General features: G+C 32.5%; 3 protein-coding genes across 4 annotated transcripts; 2 read left to right on the plus strand and 1 right to left on the minus strand.

The window, feature by feature from the left end:
- LOC108339651 (probable inactive purple acid phosphatase 27) lies at positions 1-10,449 on the plus strand. Its single transcript, XM_017576829.2, has 14 exons — positions 1-118; positions 303-967; positions 1,139-1,226; positions 6,200-6,466; positions 6,540-6,648; positions 6,904-7,018; positions 7,523-7,655; positions 7,772-7,959; positions 8,098-8,284; positions 8,369-8,436; positions 8,536-8,626; positions 8,710-8,898; positions 9,073-9,153; positions 10,103-10,449. The coding sequence occupies exons 2-14, from the start codon at positions 603-605 to the stop codon at positions 10,154-10,156; spliced, it is 1,935 nt and encodes a 644-aa protein (XP_017432318.1). The 5' UTR covers positions 1-118; positions 303-602; the 3' UTR covers positions 10,157-10,449.
- Positions 10,450-16,766: 6,317 nt separating this feature from the next.
- Positions 16,767-18,642, plus strand: LOC108339704 (protein JINGUBANG). The gene has a single exon (XM_017576898.2). It carries the CDS (start codon positions 16,963-16,965, stop codon positions 18,220-18,222), a length of 1,260 nt encoding a protein of 419 aa, XP_017432387.1. The 5' UTR covers positions 16,767-16,962; the 3' UTR covers positions 18,223-18,642.
- Positions 18,643-20,648: 2,006 nt separating this feature from the next.
- On the minus strand, positions 20,649-25,875 carry LOC108340583 (ubiquitin carboxyl-terminal hydrolase 24). 2 transcript variants are annotated; one of them, XM_052877700.1, is made up of 7 exons: positions 25,853-25,875; positions 24,245-24,889; positions 23,871-24,058; positions 23,074-23,321; positions 22,655-22,797; positions 21,587-21,763; positions 20,649-21,175 (listed from the first exon to the last, which is right to left on the minus strand). In XM_052877700.1, the coding sequence occupies exons 2-7, from the start codon at positions 24,887-24,889 to the stop codon at positions 20,987-20,989; spliced, it is 1,590 nt and encodes a 529-aa protein (XP_052733660.1). In that variant the 5' UTR covers positions 25,853-25,875; the 3' UTR covers positions 20,649-20,986. The 2 variants fall into 2 exon arrangements, with proteins under 2 accessions (XP_052733660.1, XP_017433553.1); XM_017578064.2 differs by lacking the exon at positions 25,853-25,875 and adding an exon at positions 25,309-25,727.
- Positions 25,876-26,172: the final 297 nt, after the last annotated feature.

Genomic DNA, 26,172 nt, shown 5'->3' on the forward strand with positions numbered 1-26,172 from the left:
ATTCTCACTCCCACTTCACATTTCCCTCTTTTTCACCGTCTTTCTTCGTTCTCTCAATTCTCCAACCTTCCATTCAAATCACCATAACCTCCACCACTTTTTGTTTAACATTGTTTATGTAAGTTTATGCCAAATATCAGTTGTTTTTTTCACAGACACGTTTTTACGCATTTGTGTACGTCTTGAAATGAATTTCTTTGCTATGAGTATACGTATGCTGCCATCATGGTGCGTTTTTGTTGTGTTCGTGAAAGATTTTCTTCGTTTAGTTTAGTTTTTGTGAAATGATCTTTGTGGTACAGGTGAGAGGCTTTTGGAAGTGAATCTTGGAGAGTGGGAGCAATGCGTAGATGATGTGTTTGTGGAATTGCTTTATTAAGTGTTACTGTATTCAAGGAGTGCTGCAAGGATGGCTCTGCATTGAAACCCGCACGCGCAGATCTTCCTCATGAGTAAGCAGACAGAGAGAGAGAAGAGAACACGTTTGGAAAACGAAAAGGGGTATTTTGGGAAAAGAAAAGAAGTGTGAAAGGCGAGTGCATGTTATTTAAGAGAGGGAAAGTTGGGAAGATCTTATTTTCTTTCTTGGAAAGGAAAGCCTTATGCATAACTTGCAAATTTGTGTTTCTTCAATGGAGTTTTGTAATCGAATTATCCTCAAACATGTTTCCATTTTACTGGTTTTTTTCCTTAGTTTTTCGACCTCTAAAACTGTCACTCCCTCGCTTCTGGACTTGGTGGTTACAAACACCACAGTCCTACACCGCAATTTCACTGCACTATCAGAATTCAGAATGATAAACAGACGAATTTTGAACGATTGCTCTGCTTCAAATCCCTTCCTCGAAGTGAATGTCGACTCAAATTCCACTCTATCGGATGACGAGTTTGTGAGAGTTACAGTCACAGGGGTTTCAAATCCTTCAGACGGTGATTGGGTTGCCATGATCTCACCTTCAAATTCTGAGTAAGAATTTGTTCATCTGATGAGTTATATATGAATAGATAATGATAACGGAGTTGTAACCTTGCTCTTCATCATCTTCATCGTCTTAATCATCATTATCTTGCTATTATTTATTGCTCATATCATTTCTTCAAATTCCAATAACAACAATTTGGTTTTGTTGATGCACAGTGTGAAATCTTGTGTGCTGAATGAGTTGTTCTATCTGCAAACTGGTGATACGGCCAAACTTCCTCTGTTATGCCACTACCCTGTCAAGGTATGTTCGTCAACACATGAACTTACTATTTTACTTTTCTTTCTCTGTTTTCCTTTACATTATTTTAATGCTCCATTTTTGTCACAGCCATTTTCTTTCATTAGAGGTCATTAATTTATTCTTCCCATTTTCTGCTTGCTTAAAATATCCTATCAATAGAAACAAAATAAATAAACAAACAAGCATCGTGCATTCATTCAATGCTCATAGCGAGACTCATAAATGCCACACCTATTATTTGGGTAATACCAGTGAAAATTTTCCTCCTTTGGCAAATTAATACTTTGGTATTCCTTTTCAACAACCTTATTTTCAACCAGTCCTTGTGATTTCTGTATAGTTTAATAAAACCTAGTTATGTCCTAAATGATTCATTGTCGTTCATATTTTGATAAAAATTTCAATATATATATATATATATATATATATATATATATATATATATATATATATATTGAGTGATTAAATATTGGTGTATTTTCCTTACGAAATGTTATATTGTTAATAATTTTATATAAAATTATTCGTTGTTTTTATAGTTATTCGTGTTAAATTTTGTTCTAGAAAATAGCAATAAAAAAATATCAAATAATTCGTATAGATGATTTGGCGGAATATCACATCAAGTATCACTTGACACAAAGGTAATTAGCATCATCAATAGAAAAAAAATGGAAATAATAACGAAATATCCTTCTCTGAGGTTGATTATTTAAAGAATAATGAGAGAAAAAAAAACATCAAAATTATATTCATAAATGAAATATTTTTGAAAAAACTTTCAATTCCCACTATTCATAATGTCAGTAAGCTGGCATTAATTATTTTTGCTACCTTTGCCACGTACCACAAATCATGCTCATAGACTTTGTTTCTTTTTTATATGTTTAGTTTGACTTTTTCCTATTGGCTAGTGGCAAATACTCAAACTCCAACTTGGTGGTATCTATGTTCACACTTAAAAAGTTCATGAATTTTTAATTCTTTTTAAAGTTTCATGTTAATTAATATACAAGCTTTATAAGATTTTATTTTAATAATATTTTTTTCGTTGGAAGTAAGACTATTTTTGAATGAAAAGTACATTTTATTACTATGATCCAAGAATTTAAAATTCAAAATTTAAATTTTATATCATGTTCGTAATAAAAAAAATCTTTCTTGAAAATTTTATAGCATTCTTTATGTTTTTATCTCAGAAGTCTCATAAAAAAAATTATTTTGCCAAATTATTATCAAGACATCTTTATCATTATGAAAGAATTTTATCATATTTACACATTAGTTTTTCATTTTTAAAATTTAGAATTTTATTTAAGACTTGTAATCTTAAATTTCATATTATATTAGCATATTTTAACAAAGAGATTTAAGTCACAAATATTGTAAAATTTGGATCTTAAAATCTAGATATTAAATTAATTAGTCAGATACGATTCTAAAATAAAGATATTTTTTTATATGGTGGATGATATTTTAACATCCTTCAAATAAAATATAAGCAACAAATAAATTAATATTTTCTTTAATTTTTAAACTTATACGAGTATATACTATTATATTATTAAAACGAGTGGTAAAGTGGGTTTCTTCTTTTTTTATGTATGAAAATATCATTTTTGTTTTTACGTTAGACCTTCTATATCCAATGATCCCAACAGTGTTCACGTGTATTTTTTTCAATGTTCGCCACTGCTTTTACACTATACATGAACATTACTTGGACGTTTCTTAAAGATTTCAATTCTAAATCCATAACGTGGTTGCTTTGTCTTCTTCCATTGCATCTATCTCTAATATTGTAACATAATGCATCTATTAAATGGGTGTTGCTCCCTCCACCACCACACCTTTCTCCCTCCACCTCCCCAATTTTTTTTAATTCCAATTATATCCTCAAATTAAAATTTTTTATTTTTATTATTTTAATTTATTCTAAACCTAGTTCTCGTACTTTACTCACTGCACTCAATCTTTTCATCTCTCAATTCCGTTTAACAATTTGTCTTCTGTTTTACTTTACAACTCCATTTGTCTTCTCTGTTTCACTTCTCCTCATCCGTTTCTTTCTTCTTCATTTTCTTTACATTATTAAAATACATTAAAAATATATTAAAAAATAATAAATCAAAACATTTAAATTAAATTATTAAAATATTTCTAAAATCAAGAATAAACTAATAAAACAAATCCTAAAATTAAAAACGTAACTCGGAGTCCGTTTAAGGAAAGAACTGATCTGTTTATGGAAAGAATGGATGTCAACATCCGTTTAAGGAAAGAACGGATGTCAACATCCGTTTATGGAAAGAACGGATGTCAACATCCGTTTAAGGAAAAAACGGATGTCAACATCCGTTTAAGGAAAAAACGGATCCGTTTTTTCCTTAAACGGATGTTGACATCCGTTTTTTCCTTAAACGGATGTTGACATCCGTTGAAGGATGTCATCTCCGTTTAAAGGTTACGTTTTTTATTTTAGGGTTTTATTTGAAGGTTTATTTGAATACGCACCTTAAGGAAGCAACACACGCACTGCACCACTCCACACACTACACCACGAGAGCGACACTGCACCACGAGAGGGAGACTGCTTGATAATTCTTTCCACCACCACCAACCTTTACAACTTGTAGTATCTCACCGTGACAAAAGAAAGAGATGAAGAAATATACTGTTAAAATAAAAGAAAAATATTTTACTCGTACGGGGAACTAGAATAGGTTATTAGTGGAATAGGTTGTGAATGAGTAAAATTAAAAAATAATCTTAAAAATAAAATTTTACTTAAGGGCAAAACAGTAAAGGAGAGGTGGAGGAAGAAAGGTGTGGTGGTGGAGGGAGCAACATCCCTATTAAATTATTTAGCCTAAACAAATGAACGACTGGGAAAAGATGGTCTCATATAGAAACACGTATAAATATTAAAATGGGTTTTGGTAATACTAATTAGTCAGTAAAAGGCTTAAGAAAATATTTATATGATTAAATATTTTTTTAAAATATTTATTTATAAGTATATATACAAATAAATTTTACAAATTAAAATTTTTAAAAAATATAAAAGAATTAAAAAAAAAGTGACGGATCAACTGCCAGTTTGTCGGCAATTACAATTTATGATTATTTTTTGGTGATGGACCAATCCAGTTCAACTCATTTTTGGCATGTCAAAAGTGGGACGGGCCAAAACGAGTCACCTCATCATAAATATTATTTTTTTCTGATTTTAATTCTCAACCATTCATAAATTTTGAAGGTTTTATTATTAAAGTGAGAAAATTTAATTTTCAATGTGGTCAGTGTAAATATATTTATCCGTTGAATTAATTAAAATAATTATAAATATAATTTTTAAAGCAATTATCATAAAGAATCAAGGATATTCTTTTTGGGCCTTGTTTCTTTCACACTTTCAGCACCACATCTTAATAAATAGTGATATCCAATCTTGTCTCTTGCTTAATTATCAGAAAATGTGTCTTACACATTTACACCAAAACAGATAAAAGAAAATAAAAATGAAGGTATCAATTTTATCCATGCGTCAAAATCAGATATATTGATGTGAAAATAAATAATGTTTGTATTTGATTCCTTCCGTGATGGCTTTACACACACATAAATATTGGAAAAAAACATTTCTCTTCGGATTAAATCCCAGAGGGTTTGAAATCATCAAATTTAAGGAAAACATACATAAAAGTTACATAAAGATTCTTCTGTCAACAAAAATAAAAATAAAATTGAGGTGTATTTATGTGCAAGTGGAACCAACCACGCATTCAGCCCACCCGAAAAAAATATATTTAAAATAAAATAAAAAGTTCAAATGTCAGTATCTAAAATCTGTGAATGAAATGAAATCTCACCTTTAGTTATTTTAATTTAAATTATCTATGATTTAGTTTTTCTCTAACCTTTTTTAGTTATCTATTTGTATATCAAATTATATAATAATACTTTTCTCTTTTTCAATTCTTTCTATCACATTATTAATTATATCTCATTTCGTATCCATTCTTTTTTTCTCTATTTCTCTCGTCTGTTCTGAAATTTGTTATACAAGTAATATTTTTATTTTTAAAATTAAACTAGCTTGGCCTCTTTATCGGTTTTTATCCGAAACCTTGTTGCTTCCCTAAACATCTGAGTATTTATGATGGATTTTTTTATAAAATATTTTAAAGTTTATGAAAAAAATATTAAAATTTGAAAACAATTTGAAGTATTTCATAATTTATAAGATCGGAATTTGGAAAGGAAAAATTACAAGATTTTACAATTGTGCTCTTTAGAAGGCAATGTCAAATAGACATGACACAATCTGTTATTGTTATTGCAAGCTAAACATTAGAATCATCATTTTCACCCAGGATTTACGCATTTGGTTAATTTATTTAGTTTCAGGCAAGGAAAGAATAAAGGCATATTCTTACTCGTAATTAGTTAATAATGTATTATTCTTCTACCTGATTATCTTGTCTCCCTTGCAAGTGTTGTTAATAATTATAAACATGGATTCGTAGGTTTTCGCACATAAACATGTGAAATGCCTCTTTTGGCACTGTCTGCAACAAAATTCTGACATAAACATGTTCCTTTTTTTTTTTTTTCTTTTTTTGTATTAATACTGTGATGTACGTTAATATGCTTTTGACGGATGGTCCAAAAGCAGAAAAAATGGACAATTGGACAATGTTGAAAACAACAAGATGAATATATGAATCATAGTGAATGAATTCCTTAATAATGCACAAGAAAGTTCTAACATTAATGATTAATACTCTGAAAATGGGGTTTGGACAATAATCTTGGGTATTACTTGAGTGTGTGTGTGTGTTCATCTAAGGGAGCCAAGGTGAGTTTCACCTATCTCAATTTTTCTTAAAAACGAAATAAAATGGAAATTAACAGATTTTGTAATTTATTAATCAATTCTGATATGTACAATCGGATTAACAAAAACGCAGGCACAGTACATGAAAAATGATCCAAACTACCTCAGTTGCAAAAACAAAGAATGCAAGAAATACCAAGATGGGAAATGCGTTATCTCAACGTGCAGTGGTTCAATACAATTTCATGTCATCAATATTAGAAGTGACATTGAGTTCGTGTTCTTCTCTGGTGGATTCCTGAAACCCTGCCTTGTAGGAAGGTCCACGCCCTTGAGTTTTGCTAATCCCAAGAGGCCACTCTATGGCCATCTATCAAGTATAGATTCAACCGGAGCATCAGTGAGTACCAAGCTACTTTTTCTTCCTCAAATATTCTTTGTCGTTTATTCTGAAATGTGATTTGGAGCTGCAGATGAGATTGACATGGGTTAGTGGAGACAAAGAGCCTCAGCAAATCCAATATGCAAATGGAAAATCAGTTACTTCAACAGTCACTACATTCTCACAAGCTGATATGTGTAGTGAGTGATAGCTTTACTTTAGTTTTCCTCACTCATAAATAAGTATGCACTTTATGTATTTGACATAATTCTCAATCATAGTTTGCTAATAAATAATTATGAGTGATGTATTATGAATCCGTAAATATGCTTCTGTATTTAGTTTAAAATGAAGCATTACCATAAATTAAGTGAAGTAGTGTTTTTGATAAAACATTTGTAATCGGTTTAGAATGGTTTTGGCCATTATTGATGGTTTCGATTTGAAATTGACAGGTTCAGCGCTGCCCAGTCCTGCTAAGGATTTCGGATGGCATGATCCGGGATACATCCATTCAGCACTTATGACAGGACTAAATCCTTCAAGCCCATTTTCCTACAAATATGGAAGGTATTAACTTTATGGGATAAACTGAAGATATAGTTTGAGAAAGTATCTCTTTAGCCATCTAGACTTATTAATAATCCTATCCGAAGTTGATTTTAAACTGAATGTCTGTCAAATAAAAGAACCTGACTGGCGGGAAACTTAAGGTGTGTTTAGATCACCATTAGAGTCCTTTTAAAAGTAGTACATTCAGAGTCCCAAAAATATAAAGAGTATTTTCAGAAACTTTGTTTAAAGCATTTCTCCAAACCAGTACTAAGTGATTCAACAACCAATCAAATCTCAATGATCCTCCTCAATTGTAAATCTCTTTCACTATGTGTGTAGGATCCTTTGCATAATAGATCCTTAGTAAATTTGACTCAACCTAAAATATTAAATAAATAGACATGTGAATCTTTCTCACTTAAATGTTGTTCAACGAAGCTATTCTAATTCGCACTTGAACCTTAAGAATTGAGCTTTAACCCCTTAAAAAAGCTAATTTCCCTCCTGCTTATGGTCCAGTGACTCGGTTGGTTGGAGTGAAGAAATTCAGTTTTCAACTCCACCAGCTGGAGGATCGGATGAGGTCAGATTCATTGCATTTGGTGATATGGGCAAAACTCCTCTCGATGCTTCCAAAGAACACTACATTCAGGTAGAACTGCTACTTCAAACATTTTACCATTTAGATTTTATATGTTATGCATATGATATGCGCACTAAGTTAGGATTTGGCTACTGGGGACATCTCCTGTCTTGTTTTTCAAACAGCCCGGAGCTCTTTCAGTGATTAAAGCTATAGCCGAAGATGTAAATTCCAAAAAAGTAAATTCAGTGTTTCACATCGGAGACATAAGCTATGCGACAGGTTTTCTAGCAGAATGGGATTTCTTCCTTCACCTTATCAACCCAGTAGCTTCCAGGCTTTCTTATATGACAGCAATAGGGAATCATGAGAGGTATTTCATTCATATTAACACAATTCTGTCCAGCGAACGTTTTCCTCTAGTATACCTTACTTAAGAGTTTATACAAAAGTTCACACAAAATCATTACTTAATTTCCTGTACATTTCTAAACTCTTTGTTTTCACTCAGGGATTACGTAGATTCTGGTTCAGTATATATTACTCCTGACTCTGGTGGGGAATGTGGAGTACCGTATGAAACATATTTCCCAATGCCAACTTCAGCAAAAGATAAGCCTTGGTACTCTATAGAACAAGGAAGTGTTCATTTCACAGTAATATCAACTGAGCATGATTGGTCAGAAAATTCTGAGCAGGTAAAATGAGGGAAGCCACTATTATGTTTCTTTTATCTTTAGTTCGATTGAATGGTTACATAATGTGTATCTTCCCCGTTGCAGTATGCGTGGATGCAAAAGGACATGGCATCGGTTAATCGACAGAAAACTCCTTGGCTAATCTTCATGGGGTAAGTGAGTTATGCACATTTTTAAAGAATTGCTTGCCCCAAATTCACATCATTGGATCTATCTTTGAAGCATATTATGCATGACATTTTAACGTGCAGACATAGACCGATGTACAGTTCTCATCAGGGATTGTTATCCTCTGGAAACAAATTTAATGAAGCTGTGGAGCCATTGCTATTTCAAAATAAGGTTAGAAAATCAAGCTTCTTACACCTTGTATACAGTTCATTGACATGTTTGTGGTGAGTGACGGTAATGTGAAAACGAAATAGGTTGACTTGGCACTTTTCGGCCATGTACATAATTATGAGAGAACTTGTTCCGTGTTTCAACAAAAATGTAAAGCCATGCCTACAAAAGATAAAAAGGGAATGGATACATATGATGGCCGAAATTACAGTGCTCCAGTGCAAGTTGTCATTGGCATGGCTGGCTTCACCTTGGACAACTTTTCAAGCAATGTAATTATCTTTTCTTTTCTTCTCTTCTCTTCTCAATCCTCCACACTTCACATATTTTCTCTCTGTGCAAGAAAATTACATAATATAATTTTTTAAAATATACATCCATATCTTCAAGATAGTGGTTACAATTTTTACTAAGAAATCACATTTTATGTTTTCTTACATATATAGGTTGAGAGCTGGAGCCTGAAAAGGATTTCCGAATTTGGTTATCTAAGAGCACATGCTACAAGAAAGGACTTAAGCCTAGAGGTTAGTTCTTACTCTCTTGTATTCTACTCTCGCTCGCTTACATAGTTACGAAATAAACAGAGTTTATTTGTTTTTTAACCCATTCATTTTTCATCTGTTTCCATATTTCTATATATTGATAAAGGATTTATTTGTGGATTCCTTTCTGTGCACTCTGTTTTCTTTAGGAAAGATCCAAAAGAAAAAAGAAAGAAGAAATAGGCATCTGTTTAAGCAATAAACAATCTCAGAACAAGAACAAAAAGAAAAAGTATTAGTCACATGATGTCTAAATTATTTCTCCCATTGGCAAATTGCAATAATAATACGTAGTTCTACAATTTACTTTTTAAGACTATCCAACTCAGTAACGTTTCTTGCATGCATGACTTTTATGTTGTCATCAACCTAGCATATAAGTATAAAGATGAATGATTTCCTCTTTCAGAACAAAAAATTAATGTGGCACCCATTATATTTCCTCCATTTGTCATCTTCCAAATTTTTGAAAAAGAAAAATAGATCTTAAACTATACAACAGAATCCATTTTAAATAGCGAAAGGCAATAAATATATATAAAATTATATTCTAAAAAATCTTATTATAATAAAATATTTCTAAAATTGTAAAAATTATAATTAAATAAATAAATGAATAAAAAACTATAAAAAAAATTCTCAAGAGATCATGATACCATAAAATATCATGAGATAACATCTTTATATATATCTTATATTTCTGTGGCAAATTTTTACTTTTGCCAAACATGCTCCAGTCAGCATTAAAGCATCTTGACTTTAAAGCTGCGAGTGAAGTGAAATTACCATTCTTTGTTTGATATTATTTTCAGTTCTGATTTGATGTCTTTAAAATGACTTCATCATACCTCTAAACTTTTTATTTTATTTTAAGCATTGGAAGAAACATATTATATACAAAATACACTGACTCTTATCTACTTCATTGTAGTTTGTCGTCTCAAATACAAAAGAAGTTATGGACAGTTTCCACATTACAAAGTGATAGCTCATTCAAGAAACAGAGCATACGTAAGTGAAGGTTATATTATAGATAGAGACCATACAGATAGAAACAACATCATATGTTTGTGAAAGACAAAGGTGATATGGACGTAGGAGCAATTTTTCACTCTTTATAATGTATATAACTGTAATTTTCCACAAATTATATACAAGATAGGTATAATAGTAAGTTCCAACAGTCATTGTAAGCATTACATACTATCAAATCATGTAGTAAAATGGGTATCATATGATCATAGTTCATAATGAAAAGTACAACCATGCATGTTCAAACTCGTTGTCATTGTTTCTTCCTGGCTGATAATTAGCTTTAAGCAATGCTACGAGTACTTTTAGGAAGTACCTCAATAAGCTATTGTGGAATTCATCATTGATCTTACAAAGATGGAACTTTTTATATGAAAAATTCTCAAAGGGGAAGTATACAATTAAGCAAGTAGTAATCACCAAAAATACATTTGAAGCCTAATAATCCTCATTCAATACGAATCGACTTTGTTTTCTGTCACCAATTTGAATTGACTTGATTCAGTAACTTGATATTTTTATGATTCCTTTGGGCCATATAATAATTTTTCTCCAAAGCATTAATTTTGTTTCTTCGTACAGTCCCACCAAAACACACCCCCTGTGGATCAAGAAAGAAATCGAAACAGATATTACACTTTCCCCTATTGGTAATGATTTATAGACTCGAATATTACATCTGCACATAGAACTTTTTTTGGAATCAATTTGACCCAAAGGTCATTCTAACTTTTTTTTCCAGAGAAGTTATTTATTTATTTTATATAATTAAAAAAATTGATAAAAGTAAGTGATTATTTGTTCAAAATAAACCCCTTCCTTGATAAAAAAAAAAAAAAGACAGCTAAATTAATTAAACCATTTTATACGAACCCTTTCATTCATTCATTCATTCCTCAAACCCAAGTCAGAAAGTCAGGTGTGAAACCCCCATGACATAACCATGTCTTTTATGAATATAGAATATAGAGATAAGAGAAAATTAAATATTATTTTTTTAATGACAATGTGATGTGATCAAAGTAGAGCCGTCAAAATGGGTTGAAACCCGTGAGGCAACCCGGCTCACCACGGGTTTGAGCCGAGTTGAGTTGAAAAAAAATGTTAAATTTTTTATGCGAGCCAATTTTGACCCGGCTCACTAAGAACCCGGCTCACATGGGTTGAACCCGTGGTGGGTCGGGATGGCTCACCAACCTACCTACTTTTTTTAATTAAATCAAATTAATTAAATTAATTATTTAAATTCTTTTTTTTTATTAAAATTAAATTAATTATTCAAAATGTATAACTTTTACTTAGTAATATGTTTTTAATTATTTATTACTTTATATTTCAATATTATTAGTTAACACTATTTTTTATATTATCGTAGACGGAGATAAAGAAGAAGATGCTTCAAGAGAGCATAATCTTATGCATTTATAATAGATGTTTCATTTTCTTTTATATTAATTGATCATATTATTACTGTTTCAATTTCATGGATCAAAGTAACATGTTATAAGAATCTCGGAACAAGAGAGTGAAAAAAAACTTAATTAAGTGAACCAATGAGCCAACCCGTTTAACCCACCAACCCGTGGTGAGTCGAGTCGGGTTCGAATTTTTTCGGCTCGCTAATAAATGAGCCGGGTTGGGTTGACTCACTAAGTGACCAACCCGTGGTGGGTCGAGTTGGGTCGGGCCAGATTACCCGTTTTGACAGCTCTAGATCAAAAGCTGGCTTATGATTTCAGCCATCATCCAAATGCAATTGCTTTTTTTGTTCACATTTGGGGTTGTTTACTCAACTAGCAAGTTGAAGATGAGTAGGAAATAAAATTGCTTTTACTTTCCGCACCTCCTTTATTGGGGACCCTTCACCCATTTGGGCCAGTGGTCCTTATTTACTAGGATCTGTCAATCAATTTCCTCCCTTCTAAGATTATTGTACGTCTTCCCAACCTCAACTTTCAAATTGATGGTCTTAATTAGTCCTTTTTGAAAAGGCATAATCACGTGTATATGGATTCAAATCTCTTTATATATCATAGATTTTTCTTATTTGTGGATGAGTTTCAGAGGCAATTTCTACTGATGGAAGACAACATTAATTCTATAAAAGAATTTTAACCTTGTTTGTATTACTTACGTGTGTTCTCTTGTTTCTTTAAGACAATCTTTGATTAGTTAATGCAATGCTTGTAGCCGACCAACTTCAATTCAATTGATCTTTGTAAGAGCCTGCGTGGTCCTGTGAATGAAACAATAAAATAGAAGCAAAAGAAAAGAAATTAGCACTAATCTCATCATCTCTCTCACAGATGCAATTCACATTAGTTTATAAGAACGACAAAGTCAAGTTTGTTGAGTTGATGTGATTCATGTGAGCTAACAATAACATAAATTGTTGCTTTCTACCAAATCACATAAACTATGCTGCACTTTCCAACTTTTTTCTGACACTTTTTTCAGAAATTAGTTTACTTTAATGTTACTGCTCCTCCTGGTGGCTATCACTCAACAGTTCATTAAATTCAAAACTAGATTTCCACAGTATAAACCAGTAATGTTGTGCCATATATCAGAAGCAAACATTTCCTATGTTGGATAAAGCAGATATTCACGATTTCAAGAAGGAATGTCCAAATGCATCTCCTATCACACTAGACCATTATTTAAATATCAGAATCTAAATCAAATCACTTGTTTGGAACTTCCTCAAATGTAAATTGTTATTAATCACTGAGTGCAAGTAGCCCAATCAGATTACACTCTCATAACATAACATGTTACTTTACATAAAGATACCATGTTTGTTTGCTTGCTGGTTTACCATAGAGATATAACACCAAGTTTAATCATATAAGAGATTGACACCGTTTTTTATCAAAAACTTTCATAACGAGTATTCACATTTATATAATGTTCTCCTTTCTCGTTTCTACTTAACTTGAGACTTAAACTCATACTTAAAATTCAATTGAGATTTAGTTATCTTAACTAAAACTACTTGTGATATTTGTTTTTAAACCTTTGTTGCAGAAAACTTGCAATAATTAGCTTAAATTGTAAGTATTGAGAGGTGAACACAAAAGCTAGCTATTGGAACTTCCTTTAAGTCACAAGTCACAGAGTGTGACAATGATAGCTTCTGCAACTACAAAGCTATCAAAAGCATCCTTGACACCTCATGCACTGAGAGAACAGAATTCAATTCTTCAGCATATTTATTCTTCCTAGCTAAAATACCAAACCAGCTCACCAAACTCACCTACTGCACAAACTTAGCCTTATTGCTTCTAATTATTCTATCAACCACGCATTAAGAAAAAGTAATTAATTTAGTATGATGAAACAATGAATGAACAATCAAATTTCATAGCAAATTTGTTATATTATTCTTTAAAGTGGTTGAGTGACTGTAACAAAATTTTGTCAATGTGCATATAAATTTTGTTTATATTAAACTTGCATCTTTAAGGAGAATTCAGGGATAAGTTTGCGAGAAGACTATTAATATAATAACCATGCATTTAATACTGTTAATATTATTTTTAATTCAAAACCTTGTTGAATTATAGGTCTTTTATTACAAAGTATTCAACTTTCTGTCTCTAATATAAAACCCAGTCTCATGTTTAGATTTTCAACAAATCTTTTCGTAAATATGTCAACAAATTTTATCACTTATTTTCTTAGTAACACTATTAATCTAAAAAACCTCTCTCAACTTAAGTTATCGAAAATAAAATGATTTTGACTAAATTAAACTTTTTAATCTGATGATTAAATTGCAATCCAACAATTACTTGCAAATTAAATTAATTATAATTTTCTTTTGGCAAAGAAGGAGATTTGGATGACTTATAATAAATTGTATGAATACCTCACTCACTTCTTTACCTAAAACAATATTACAAACTAGGTTTTGCTTCAGTCATCAATTAACAGCATATACAGTCACCATAATTTAATAGAAATAAGAAACTTTTCTTTAAACTTTTCAAGATTTTTAGATACTTTTTACTGAAATTTCTCCCCCATTTATTGGGAATCACAATGTTCTATTGTAAAAGACAAAGGTGGTAATGATGGAAGATTAAACTAGTGGTTACATGTGTTTGCAGCCGACCACTTTCAATCAATTGTTTGTTAATTACTGTTTCTAAAATGCAGTGTTCTACCTTCAAAACATTAAAATACACAAAAAATATGCATACAAAGTAATCAGATTTTATTTTGATAACTCCAAAATAACATGGACTATTATAAATTTGATGATCTTTATTGTTTATAATTTTGTTATTGATTCATATAGCTACTGTGCATAAAAAATAGAGGAAGAAAATCTATTCATGGAGATAAAAGTTGACAAATTTGCATGTTTTCTCTTTCTTTCATGTTCTCTGTCATGAATTAATAAGCATATATATGTATGATTTAGTTATGTAGACAAGATTCCTGTGAGCTAACAACAACAAAAGTGCTGCTCTCTACCAATCACATTAACCATCTTTCTTTCTCTTATTACACACTTACGCTCTGTCCCTTTCAAATAAATATACTGTTTATACATTTGTTTTCAATGCAATTTCATTATTTTATCATTTACGTTGCTGCTAACTGGATGCAAATATTTGAAAGACCCTCAAATTCAAATTTTATACTTTTCAAGAAGGCAAAATTCAAAATAGGATCTCCCACCCATTAAATTCATTCTGTTATCATGGTGTAAATATATATATATATATATATATATATATATATATATATATATATATATATATATATATATATATATATATATATATATATTATATATAACTTAAAATATGATGTTGAAACACTTTAGTAATAACAATATCATTTACTTTACATGGTTAACTAAGATTTTGAATTTTGACTTTGTGGAAGAAAAAAAATCTAATTAGAAAACAAGACTAATGTAATTAGAAAACAGGATTTCCACAAGTCAATTTTTTTTATAGAAATTAATTATTGATAAAATTAAAAAATATTTCACAGTTTCAAAAAATAATAGTATAAAAAATTCAATTTTCTTAATAATAGTTTATAAATCAAAAGTACAACTATTTTAAGGGAAAAAAGAGTAAGTTTTATTTAAAAGTATAAGTTTTTATATTATTTATAACTTCTAATATATATTATTTAATTGCTATTCTTTTTGAGGAACGGTGAACAAAACCATATAAATTTTACTGGTAAAGTTTAAGAATTTAATTAGAAAAAACGGATGGTATGATTACATAGTCAATATATTACGTTATTACTTAATTTTAATTTTTAAATATTAAAAGTATTTTACAATCTGAATTTAAAATTTATACTTGAGATAATTTTAATTAGTTGAGACTGCAAATACTTTTACAAATTGTAATATATCAATTTTAATTAGTTGAGACTGCAAATACTTTTACAAATTGTAATATATCAAAATTTTGAGAGTTTTTTTGGAAAAAAAGAAACTTATAATTTTTCCAAAACACGAAATTTGGAAAGTATTTTTCACGTCAGTTCATCTTTCAATAGACAACACTCATAGAAACCCAAAATAATATTTTTTTTTAAAACGATTTTTGGTCAATTTTTTACAAAAAACATTTTAATAAAAATAACTCATTAAAGTAAAAAGCTTACTAAAAACATTATATTAGTCTTATTCAATTATTTAATGTGGTAATAAATTAATCATTTTAATAAACATAACTCATTATTCTTTCATTTCTACAAAAAAAAAACATTAAATATGAACAACAATATTTTTCACCAATCAAATATAATTTAATAATTCCTACTAATAGTAATTTCTATGTCAAGAATGATGTTTTCCGTATATGAAAAAAAAAAAAAATCATACCAAGCATCCCTTGATTTAAAACTCTATCCTCAAAATCAGATAAATATCATATATGTGAATCGAATGGTGAAATATCAAATTAATATTTAAGCTTAATTACTTTTTTATTTTATCATCAACGCAACCATACCAATTTAAGTTCTTAATTTTTACTTGTGTTATTCAAGTATCTCACTTCCTCCAACTCAGTGTTACCAATTAAGATTTTTAAATATTATAATGAAATAATTTTAATTTTTTTATCAATTGAAATTCCTTTAACTAACATTCTACGAAGCTAAAACTACACAATTAATATATCAAAGAAATCTAATTTACAAAACTAAAATATAAGGAACTAATAATAATATGGTAAATTTATGGTATTCGAAAGACTCAAATACAATTACAGCCTAAAACGCTTAAATCTCACAATTATGATGCATCAAATCACACATCAAAACGCAATTACATCAGATAGTTATGAAAATAAAATAAAATAATTAAAAAAAAAACTCAAAACCAATTTTGAGAACAGAAAACATGTAGAAATGGAAAGCCTGAGCTGAAAAGATACCGAAATGCTTAATAAGAAAGAAAGAGCCTTTTGAGGTTTTCCACATGGCAGATTGTAATTGGTGAAATAAAAAAATTGCAGAAAAAAAGGAGTAACAGCTCAAAAACATGCAACATCTCATTACAAAAAGCTCAGTCAATGTAGCCGTTAACACAACACAACACAACACAATTATTAACCTCAAACCTTAACAAAACATTTCCCTCATCAACAAGGAACCACTCTCTGTCTCTCTCTGTTTTTCTCTGTTTCTCTCTCTCTCTCTTTCATTCTTTCTATAATTCCTCTGTTTTGTTTTCATCACAACGCTCCTTCTCTGTCACCCGTTATATTTGCTGCAATGAATACGCTCCTTCCCCAAACTCATCTTTCCGCTCCAATGAATTCAAAATCCAAACTTTGGACAAACCCAACTTCAACATCAACCAGCTGTAGCAGTAGCAGCAGCAGCAGCATCAGCAGCGAGAACGATGACAGCCCCTTTTGTTCCCAACGCATACCCATCGTTGTTTCTGCCTTCTTCAATTCTCACCGATCACTCGCTGTTCTCTCCGGACACGTGGGTTCCGTTTCATGCTTGGCCCTGTGCGGTGAGTTCATCCTGAGTGCCTCTCAGGGTAAGGATATCATAGTCTGGCAGCAACCGGACTTGAGGGTCTTTGCAAAGTTCGGACAAGGAGAGGGCTCGGTGAAAGCACTTGCAACGGTTGGCAACAAGGTTTTCACCGCACATCAAGATAGCAGGATCAGAGTTTGGAAGGTGTCAAGAAGCTCGGAGAACGTGTTCAAGTTTGTCGATTCTCTTCCCACGACCAAGGACTATCTGGGGAAGTTCATGAAGCAGAGCAACTATGTCCAGACCCGGAGGCACCACAAGCGTTTGTGGATTGAGCATGCGGATAGCATTTCTTGCTTGACGGTTTATAACGGGTTGATTTATTCTGGTTCGTGGGATAAGACTCTGAAGGTGTGGAAGCTCTCGGATTTGAAGTGTTTGGAGTCGATCAAGGCTCATGATGATGCAATCAATGGGCTGGTGGCGTGTAAAGGGGTGGTGTATTCTGCTTCTGCTGATGGAAAGATTAAAGCTTGGGGGAGAAAAGAGGGAAAGGGGGAGCATTGCTTGAAGGGGGTTTTGGAGGGTCATAAGGATGTTTCGTTCAATTCTATTGTTGTTTCTGAGGATGGGAAATGGGTTTATGGAGGAGGATCCGATGGGTTTGTGATGGGGTGGGAGGGGAGTGGAAGTTCTGAGAGTTGGAAGCTGGTTTCTGAGACCAAGGCACATGAGATGGCTGTGTTGTGCATGTGTCTGATGGGGGAGTTTTTGTGCAGTGGATCAGCAGATAAAAGCATAGGGATTTGGAGAAGAGAGGCTTTTGGTAAGCTTTGTAAAGTTGGTGTCATAAATGGCCATGAAGGGCCTGTGAAGTGTTTGCAAGCTTCATCATCTAGTAGGATTGGAGGTGGTTTTTTATTGTACAGTGGAAGCCTTGACAGAAGTGTGAGAGTTTGGTGGGTTCCAAGGTATAATGATGCAGAAGTAGAGGATAATAGCTCTACACAGTTTGGCACAGAGAATAAGTCCATGCTAGCATAAAGAAACTTCAGTGATGAAGCACACGATCTATTTTAACAGTGTCAGAAGTGCTTCCTTCTTGATTCATTTTCTCCTTTGAATTTGTTTTAGGTTGCAGATAGACTGAAATGAAAGAGTTACTTTAGACTAAAGCAGCTAAGAGAAGGGGAACACTGAAGATTTTGATTGGTTCTTGGAGGTGCTGTTTTTCTTTTCGGTTTGCCATTGGTGTCAATTTCATATATTTTTTCTGAGCTGATTGTAGAACGTTAGGGTGGTTTATTTTTTATTGTTTTGTTGAAGAAATTAGGGGACATAGCAGAGTGGTGTGGTTATAGTTTTCTTTCTTTTCTTAAATTTTACCTTTATATTTGTATACAATTGTAACTATGCCTATAAAGGATTCAATCAATGGAAATAAATTATGTTCTTTTGTTAGTAGCATGATGAATGCTGCATCCATTCGAAGCTCTAAATAGACATAACTTTTTTGTTAGTAATTAGCTCTAGGAAAAGGACAGCAGAACATTGCACTTTGTTACAATGATGCGCACCTTACAGAGATTAATGCATCCAAATATCTTATGAGCTCTTCAGCAGCCAATACAAATACAACCACCACCATCAAACAAACAACTATGGATTAAGAATAGAAAAGGAAAAAAGATTCTCGGGACAAACAATTATGTTATCTGAGTCAAGGAATCATATCTCAGGATCTATGATATCTGAATCAGATTACTCATTATGCTTCTTATTTTGTTGGAGGAGGCAAATGAGATCAGAACAAGAATATAGTGCAGAATACGTATTTATATTTTATAGTCTTCACAATACACTTCTTGATTTATTTTAGCTTACATTAGTTAAAATTATAGAAACTAGTGTTGGAACTAAAATATATTGATTGTGTGAAATAGTAGGAAACGAGTGGTTAAAAGTATCTATATCTGATTTTCTGTTTGTAGATCATGGTCAGTATTCAAAACAACTACCTGATAGAAAAGAATGCTTCTTAAACGAGTGATATTCCTTCATGGAAACCAGCAACTGGCATAAATAAGAAAAGGGGTAAACGAGGATGAAATGAAAAACCAACAGCAGTCTTGAAATAAACTATTTGCAGTTTTCTGACTCTTTGAAATATAGATACGCAATTTACTCAGATGGTTTATTTTTCAATGGTAATAATACTAGTATAAGTTCTTGATACCTCAAAATATTCCACAATTTTGTTTGAGCAGAAGTAATCTAAGTGTGATATTCTGAAGACATTGACTTTAACTAGAGAGAGGTCCTTTGTGCCTAATTTAGAGTGTCCTTTATGCTCTTCCACCGTCCATTTGGTACAGATAAAGTAAAAGCAGCGATGTGTATCTGGTTGGACCACGAAAAATCTTAAAACCAGGCAATTCATTGCTTTAAATTGTCTAAAAAGCCACCATTCACTAGCCAGGAAGCCAGACAACCTAATTTCTTTCTCTCCTGAAGCAATATTTAGTTGGCTGGGTTTGGACTAGACATAAAAAGCAGTATATTCTATCCATGTTCAAGAGGAATACCCATATGATGCTTGTTATATATGCTTAATATATTCAAAAGATGTTTCCTCTAATTTGTACCAACAACCTTTGCTTTTTAAGGATTAGGAAGAAGCAAGTCTGCGAGCCATGTGAAAGAAATGAAGCAATCAATTTAAGCAACGAGTATAAAACTTGAAAGTAATGCAGGCGCAGCCAACCTGCGGACAAATTTTGAAGTCAGTCATTTAAAAAAATCTAAAGCAAGAAGCTACTTCAAAAGTAACAATTTTAAATGTTGGTTGGGTTGGACTTTTTCAACTGCACTTAAAAGAATTAAATAAGATTTCTTTATTAAATGAGAGAAAATCATTAACATGTTTCAACTAAAACGTCAAAGTCGATTAACCCTAAACATGGAGCGAAAAAACATGAAAGAATAGACACCCAAAATATATACATTTGCGAAATTTGCATTGTCGCTTGGGATATTTTCTTACTTCCCTTGTTCATGGGGAAGAACCCACTTTAATTCTTAATTAAAAATAAGGAAGAAGAGAGCAATTTGCTTGTATATCGTTCTCGGCAAAATACGGCATGAAATTTGAGTAGCATCAAGCGGAAAACTTAAACAGCAAAACAACAAAAAATTGATTACAGTATAATCAAATGTTAGAGAAACCATGCTTCTGTCTAAAACAACTTGCAACCAATATGGTTAGACCGTAATCGATTGTTCTTTGAATTTTCCACCGGTTTTAGACAATTGAAGTCCGAAAATTTTAACATGGCTTCTGGAATCGAAGAGATCTAATGAATCATTAAATCATAAAAGAAGCTGCAATATTTAACACTCAATAAACGAGAAACGCATCAAAGCTATAAAGCTTAATAACTTTAGATCCAATCCTCTTCCAAGTCAATTAATTCTTCATAATATTCAGCACATTCTTATAAACCTTTACTGGATGTTACCATAAATACATGTTCATGTCCTAAACTAGGACTACAAAACTTTTCTAGTTTAAGATAACATAAAAAAAATGTTACAACAATTACTCTTCTCACACTGAATTGGATCAACCATTTATGACATTTTAGCAAACTGAGCCCTGAGCAAAGGACAATGACCAGCTATTAAATAATCACCCACATTCTCCCCATGCAAGATACTAATCAACTGGCAATCCTTTTTTATAGGGGGAGTAGTGTTTTTTGTGTCAGGTGCAGGAAGGGAGTAGATATTTGACACAACATGAATACTTTCACAGCTGTCTGTAGAAAAGGACATAGGCTTGATCATGCAGCACCTTATTTGTTCCAATAGCATAGACAGATGCATCATCAAATCGTAGCCACCGACCATTGGGGTATTGGGCATCAGCTGTGTAGTGCCCCTTCGAAGGCTCCCTTCCATGGTGAGTAATTGTAGCAACAAGTTCATACTTCCGACCCTGCAGAAGCATAAAAAACACTCATTCAATAATACTTCAGAAATTATTCTGAGGGTGCAGTGGAAGATTATACTCCCTTGCCTGATTTTTGTTGAAATTAGTGTGGTAGGAAGTTGTTTAGGGTAAGAACAATGTATCAGAAACTTAGCTATCTATCCATGTTTTTAGAAGAGAGATTCCATGAATTGATGGAATAAAAGTGAATTCGAAAAAAGTAGTAATATTTGAGGTAATATAAACAAATTTATTGTGCAAAACCCTTCACAGAACAATCTCCAAAACAAAAAGATCAGTACATCGACAATAAAGTAGCTGCATTCTAGTAACCAAAAAGAGAGGCCATGGTTTATCAACATGATCACCCATATACATCCGAAACAGAGAGGCTAGAATATAAAGACATTACGTCACCTTAGTAGATGGTGAAACAAGCAAATCACGACTCAATACCAACTCAAGAGGAAACTGCACGGCCTTATGCAACTTGATGCTTCCCTGGCTTCCGTAACCAAAACGCATCAGGTGAAATATCATTATTTTAGGAAGCGTCACTATTTGTACAGATTTTCTTGCAGTCACCACACCAGCCTGAAAGAAATTTAAATGGATATTTTAATTGCAGTAGTACAAAGCATATCCTCTATTGCAACCAAAGGCTACCACTATAAAAAGCCAAGTTAAGACAGATTGAATGTCAGAATAGTTGAATTAATGACAAAAAAGACATGCTGTCAGAATTGCCAATGAAGCAGACATGAAGACCATGAAAGGTAGCAAGTAGCTAAAATTCCGACATTAGTTTCTTGTCCTCCTCCATTAAACAACCTGAGTTTTAGAATTTTGAAAGCAGTTGATGTTCATGTTCCACTGTTTTACATCGATATGGGTAAGAGTGACATTAGGGGTACTGATGTACAAGTAGATTGTTGTTTTGACACCAACAAATCATTGAAGAGGTTGGGTAAAAAAACATATAAAATATAGTTTGCAATAAAAGTTAAACAAATACAAAACGGAGAAAGTCAGCAAAAGAAAGAACCTAAGGATTCATACTCAAAGAACATACAGTTCCACACATAATATAGAGCACAAATGAGTTTCTAAAGCTATAACCTCCATTAAAATCATTGTACGCATACAGAGTTCCCAATGTTATAACTATAAAGTCCCTAAACACGTTTAAGGGCACAAGTTTTGAAGGGAGTGATTCAAGTGAAGCAACAATTTGTGTCATTTAGTATCAAAGCAAATAACACGGCATCAAAACTTGTTAAGAATGGACTGATTTATACTTGTGTAATGAGTGAGTATTGAATGTGTAGCAGAGCACCCCACAGGTACCAGTAGTACTAAAGTATAATGGCAACTATTTAGGAGTATTTTAGTACCAATGTATCATAGTCCACTTGCATAAAAACATTATCTGCATGAACATTGTATGTCAAATGTGACAGATAATATATTAAAAGGGTTAAATACCTTTGCAGTGGGTGATACCCGGTACCCTTCAAGAGTTTCTGATGCAGAAAACAAGCGTAGTGCATCCTCGATAGTGTGTACAGTGTCAGGATAGATGTCAAGATGGAGTAAGAGATATGGTTGAACAAAGGCCGACTTATTTCCTAAATGACAAAAAATAATTCATGAGACGGCCACATTGGCTTTTAGATACTTCATTTACATTTACATTTCCATTTCTTCTTTCAAGTTTTAATATCAACGATGAAAGGTAAGGTGAATTTTGGCAAGAACAAAAAGTAAAATTCCCAGAATTACAATTATTCAGCATGAAGCAACAGATTGACCAGATGAAAATCCACAAAATCTTAATATTCTTTACAGTTAAAACAAAAGCAAATTCCTTCACTAACACCATATAATAAAGTTAAGTTTTGTACCTTTAGCTCTCACCAAACTTTTAAGCTCTCCTCCAAAAATACTACTTAATTCTGATGGGCGAAGGCTTTGAGTCCTTGTAACAGCAGATTTATTCTTCGGCCCCACTGTTTCCCATTCATCATCTTCCACAGAAGAAACAAGAGAAAATTGAGTGCCATTAAGACTTGAAGATTGTCCTTCAAGCTTCAGTAATTCATCATGCATTTGATCCATTACAAAGCTCAGAAATTCCTGAGCATCTTCCTGCCTGAAAGTGACATGTTGATATTAATTATTATATTTCAAATTTGTATATTTATATTACCATTTACAACATGACACCTATGCAGCACACTTTCAAATTACCAAATAACTTTCTGGATGGGTCCAGAAAATCCGAGACACATTGGTTCACAATTAAAATTGTTTAAATGAGGAATACAAGTGGAAGCAAATTTGAAGAGTACCAAAAGAGGATGGAGAAAGAAAGAAAATGAAGATTATATCTATACATGTACAATAATACTAAACAAGTCAATAACATGCCTGGCAAAGATTATAAACATGAATGACCATTGATAAATTATTTTTTGACAATGAGATTATGCTTTTAACATTTGATTACTGGTTAAAAATAAACCAAATAGCATGGATTCATGACATGGGCAAGTTACATGCGGCATTGTTAGTGAAAAACACAATGGTACAACTAAAGATCTGGTTATGGAAGAATATTATTTAGATTTTTTTTGTTTGGGAGGGGGTGATTAGGAAAGTAACATAAAAACAGAAAAAAAAATAACGAATTATCACCAACCTTGGTCTTCCTGAAATGCTATTTGGCACATCTGGAGTAAAATTTTTTAGAACACTTTCAAACATAACAGGGCAAAATGGCCTTCCAGACTCAAACATATCCGTATCTTGCTTGTTTATGTTAGTGTTGCTTGGCACATCAAATTGGGTTATGAACTCAGCAAATGCTGTCAATGTAGGATATCCAATCTGATATAGTACAGAACAATAAACGTGCAACAATGTCAGATCATTACTTTACTATCATAAGGGAAATAAAAATGTATAATACAGCTGTTAGGTCTGTATTCATTTAATGATATAATGTCGTCTATAAGTTAAGCTAAAATCTGTAGATGGCAGCATTAGTTGACATGCAGCAGCACACAGACTAACCTTAGGAAGGTTGCGAGTTCTTAATTGCTGTAAAAGATGAACAAAAGGTGAGCATGACAACAGGGCCTGCACGGTTGCATTAAGAAAGCAAAGATTCCCAGAGTTGATAAGGCCTCGAGGCAGTATGTCTTTAACAGGCAGAACAGCATGCCCGTTAGGTGCCTTTGCGGGTTCTCGATAGGAGAACTTTAATGAAGAATGATCACCATTGCCAGTTTTATGTACATTCCTCAAGTTTTCACTCTCGGAAGCATCTAGGCTCAAATTTGAAAACTTGTTTGAGGGACCATCTTCATCAAGTAATGTAAAAGAATTTGCATTTTTCTCTTCAACTTCATTCACACTGCTCGTACTCGGGGGGCTAGGGGAGAAATTGGTAATGCTTCCATTCTCTTTAGTTGCTCCTGGAACTTCAGATGAACTATCATTATCATTTTTCACTCCATTACATTTCTGAGAATCAGAGGGCGGAGCACTAACTGATGCCTTTGATGAGTTTTGCAGGTTGTTTGACTCAACAGTAACAGAATTCAGAGATCCAAACTGCAGCTGATTCTTCTCCACAGACTTTTCATTTTTCCCAGAAGACTGCTTTGACAGCAGTGATCGGGTTTCATCTTCAGTAAATGACCCAAATAGTAGCATCTGCGAAAAAAAGGCGCACAAATCCAACAAAGAAAAAATGCATTAAAATTTCAACAAATAATAAATTCATAAAAAAGGTTTTATACATGTATGCGTGTGTATGGCACAAAAGAATCGAACAACCGGATAAAACAGTCAATCAATAAGTAGCAAACTCCCAACAAATACTCCAGCGAAGCAGGTAAAAAGGAAGACGGGCAAACAAATCATGGCATTATACTAAATAAGATTCGTAATAGAAAAATCAATCAATTATCGTACTATCATCAGAAACACTAAAACCCTCAATTCACAGAAGCGACTGACAACGGAGATCAAAGACAAGTCGAACTAAAGAACAGTAAAGAATGACAAAATTTCAATTCAGAAACGAGAGGCAGAAAAGGGCGAAATTGAGAATTAGCGTGGCGAAATCGCACCTTAGAATCACTCGTGTTGGTGAGGAGAAGGAAGTTGGAAACCCAAAAGGCTGAAATTGATTATCAAAGGACGAGAATGGAAAAGAGGAAAAGGGTTGGGATGAAAATCAAAAAGTAGGGTTTTTGGAGACCCTGAAGGAGCAAAGGCAGATGCGGTGATTGAAGACATGAAAAGGGAAAAGGGAGAACAGAGAGAGAAGAGAGAGAGCATTTAACAAAGGAACCCTCCTCTCCGATTGAGCCTTGGCAGCACCAACGCGGAGCATCGACAGACACAAAACAGAAAGCCTCTGAATTTTTGGTTTAGGGTTAGGTTAGGGTTACCGAAGGAAATTGAATTGGAATGGGAATGGGTTAAGTAAAAACGCTGCTGTGACCCTTCTTCTTGCCTTAAAGAACGGTGATATTTGTGATTTTAAATAAATTCAAAACCAAAACGCACTTTTCCAGTTATACCCTCTTTGGAAGTATTATATTGGAAGTATACGTATACCCTACGAATACTATATATACTGATACGCTTCACTTAAATGTAAAAAAATACCTGTCTCTGTTACGCTGATTTTCACGTCCAAACGCAGAAAGCTTTGCAAACGTCAAAACCAAAAGCACACCAGAAAATTGATTCTGTCTCCGGTTTATCTCTGATAAAGTCTTACCATTATCTTTTTATAATACCAGTTCTGACTTAAAAAGATTAAATGATACACTATTCTTTAAAAAATATTATCTAATCCAATTAGATAAAATACAGTTCAAATATATTTGATGGCTAGATTTTAATCGATACATTTTTATAATAGATATATTCGTATTTTTTTTATTGCTAAGTGATAGATTTTAATCGATACATTTTTATAATAG

Source organism: Vigna angularis, chromosome 5 (assembly GCF_016808095.1).
Source record: "Vigna angularis cultivar LongXiaoDou No.4 chromosome 5, ASM1680809v1, whole genome shotgun sequence".
In the NCBI taxonomy this organism is placed as follows: Eukaryota; Viridiplantae; Streptophyta; class Magnoliopsida; order Fabales; family Fabaceae; genus Vigna; species Vigna angularis.